The sequence below is a fragment of the Manacus vitellinus genome, unplaced genomic scaffold (assembly GCF_001715985.3).
Source record: "Manacus vitellinus isolate BGI_N305 unplaced genomic scaffold, ASM171598v3 scaffold_84_pilon, whole genome shotgun sequence".
Lineage (NCBI taxonomy): Eukaryota > Metazoa > Chordata > Aves > Passeriformes > Pipridae > Manacus > Manacus vitellinus.
In genome coordinates, this window is record NW_021940840.1 from 420,348 (window position 1) to 423,443 (window position 3,096).

The 3,096-nt window shown below is 62.6% G+C and overlaps 1 protein-coding gene across 1 annotated transcript in view; it reads right to left on the reverse strand.

The window, feature by feature from the left end:
- TBC1D10A (TBC1 domain family member 10A) overlaps positions 1-2,094 on the reverse strand; it is an 11,851-nt gene extending 9,757 nt beyond the window's left edge. Inside the window, exon 1 of the mRNA XM_029964918.1 lies at positions 1,987-2,094. Within this exon, the coding sequence (XP_029820778.1) occupies positions 1,987-2,031 (45 nt within the window). The 5' untranslated portion in view covers positions 2,032-2,094. The remainder of the gene's footprint in view (positions 1-1,986) is intronic.
- Between the last annotated feature and the right edge of the window lie 1,002 nt (positions 2,095-3,096).

Below are 3,096 nucleotides of genomic sequence, written 5' to 3' on the forward strand. Positions count from 1 at the left end.
CCCAGCTCTCCCAGCCTGGCTCCAGAGCAGAGGGGCTCCAGCCCTGGCAGCATCTCCATGGCCTCCTCTGGACTCTCTCCAGCAGCTCCATGTCCTCATGTGTCCTTCTTCCCTCAGTCCTCAGCCAGGGAATGCACCAAGGTGGGCCCCACAAGCCTGGTGCTTTCAGTAGAGTCACCCCACAAAAACCCTGCAAAGCCCCAGCATGGCCTCCACTCCTCATGTCCCCACTTGGGTGGCCCATGCCAACTGTGCCAGGGCCCTGCTAGTAGTGGCCAACAGCTCCCAAATCATTTCCAGGCCTCTCCTGCCTGCCCAGGGCTGCATTTCCCTGTTAACTGGGGAGTAGGTGGTTGTTTCCCAGTATGGTACCACCACATCTCCGGGGGGTTTGCTGCTCCCTCACCGCAGTGCTGGTTGTTTACCGGGGCAGGTCCCTTTGTGCCGGCAGGAAGCGCGGTGGGCGATGCCCAGCGCTGCCGTGGGCAGCTCCGTGGCTGCTGCCGGCTCCTGGTGCCAGCCTGCTCCCCTTCCTGCTGGCTGAGCTGCCAGGAAGGAAACGGCCTCGCTGGGTTTCGGTTCGGCAGCTTCTCCAACTGACCAGGCCCAGCACAGCCAGAGCAGCTCATCCCACACAGGTCCTGCCGTTCCCTGCAATCCCACTGTGCCCTTCCAGGGATCAGGAGCATGTCTGGGCTGAGGGACACTGACAGCAAGGTGCAGTCAGAGCACTGCTCACCCTGCCAGAGCACTGGGAGCTGCCCACCCACACATCTGCCCTCCTTCAAGCACATAGTACTGGCACGGCTCAGAGCCACGAAGGATGTGGGGTCAGGCTCCGCTGGGATCCGGGCCAGGCAGGGAGCATTTTGGGATGCTGGAGCAGTGCAGGTGTGAGCAAGCCTGGCAGGAGCTGGCCCAAGGGATCCCCGGGCTGCCTGCCAACCCCCGTGAGGCAGCCAGAAAAGTCCCAGGGTTTTTTGGAGGCTCAGGGAGCTCCCCTGAAGCAGCAGGGCCCTGCACCAAGCAGGCTCCTGCCAGAGCAAGGATAGTTGACAGTATCCAAGGCCAAGCCTGGCAGCCTTCCCTGAGCAGCCCCAGGGCTCCAGGCACAGAGCAACATTCCAGAGCAGCCTCTCTGAAGCTCCAGGCATGGATTTTTGCTGCAGGACAGACTATACAGCACATCAGCCCCATGGAGACTCACAGGAGCTCGGCCCAGGCACTGCCAGGCGCGGCTGCCAGAGCACGTCCCCCATCCGGAGGGCACCCTGCGGCACACGGCCGGAGAGCGGCGGAAAGGCACGTGGAACAAAGCACCCGCCTGCTGTGGCCCAGAAAGCTCTCCCAAATCCTTTAAGAGCAGCCAAGAAGCAGATGAGGGATTCCAGTGTTGTTCCCCAGGCACCGAGTGGGGACAACACTCCAGGCACACGGAGCAGTGCCAGGAGGCTCTGCCAGTGGGGGGAAGGAGAAGGAGGCAGCACAGCAGCAACCCGGGACTTGCTGCATCCCATCCTGCCTCATCCACAGGCTCAGGGGGTCAGGGAGCACCAGCAGACCAAGCCAGAGCCACCCCACCAGGACTCTCCCAGGGACCCCAGCTCGCAGACCAGTGTCACGCGTATCAGGCTCAGACATTTCCTACATGGAGCTTTTTTTGGTCTACAAGATGCTCAGAACAGAAGTTTCCATGAGCAAACAATTCCCATGGCTGCCTGCAGGCAGTCAAAGAAGCCCTAGGAAGGCTCCAGCCCGGCAAGGAACAGTCAGAGGAAGGAGCAGGCTGGCTCAGGGACCACTCAGCCCCTTCAAGCTCCAAATTCCACAGGGAGAGAACAGCCCACTCAAGCCAACAGCATCATCCAAAGGCATCCAGACGTCTGTCTGTGGGGACCCAGTGACACCAGGCTGCCCCAAAGGAACACCGCTGTGCCTGGCTGTCCCTCCCTGACACCTCCTGGGGGAGACATGGCTGTCACTTACCTTCTTGTGTTTCTTGGCCATCCATTTGTCCCAGTTGTTGAGCATATCCAGCCACTTGGACTCCCGCTGTCGGAGCACCTCCAAGGGGACCTCCTCCAGCCTGTGGGATGGGGAGGAAGAGGCCAGTCAGCGTGGTGCCCAGCCCTCCCCTGTCCTCCCCAGCACCCTGGGTGACCCACATGCCCAGCTGGCTGCACCCCCAAGGCTCAGAGCCCGTCCGGGACACACTCAGCAGAGCCGGTGTTTTGGCAGCTGCCGGAAGCGCTTCTCACCCGTGAAATCACCGCGCCAGAGCAGCGGCTCAAACCTCCTGGGAGCAGCCTGCACTGCACCACCGAGAGCCTCAGCATCCCTAGGGACACGCCAGGAAGGTGAGGAGCGGGGAGCACATCCGGAGCCACGAGCGAGGCCGGATCCCCATGGCTGCACACAGAGAGAGCCGGGGCCATAAGCACCGTGTCACCCGCGCAGCCCCAGCCACGCCGCGCTCCCAGCGCCTGGCACTGCTCCAGCCCGGCACGGAGCCCGGCCCAGGGTCCCTCAGGAGGGAGGGGAGTGTTTTCCAGAACGGCTCAGCCCAGCCAGGGAATCCAATTTAACCCTGCAGAGGCAGAGGCAATGCTGCTGTGACACCAAAGCCGGCACCACGGCCTCCAACCCCCCATGGCACCACCTCTGTGCAGAAACAGGTCACAGGCAGCTCGGGCAGGCCCTAGGCAGGGACATCCAAGAGGAGCAGAAGCTCCTTCAAGCCATCAGTAACGACCCAGTGCCTTCCCAGGCACTGCTCCACACTCCCCTGTGGCTGCACCAAGCCCAGGAACAGCCAGATCCGTCCTGAGGACCCAAGGACAATGGTCTGGGTGCTGAGCATCCTCCAGCACCCAGCTCCACTGCAGGACACACAGGACACTGCCTCCTCTCAGATCTCTCTCCACGTCTGGAGCCGGAAAGTGAGCAGCACAGCGCTTCCAGAGCCACATCCAGCTGGCAGCACTGCCCTGCTCCCTGCCCAGCCCTTCCCCACCACGTCCCACCCACCGCAGCGGCTGGGACGGGGCGAGGGCGATTGTTCTGAGAGCAAACCCGCTCCCAAGGGATCTGCTTTGC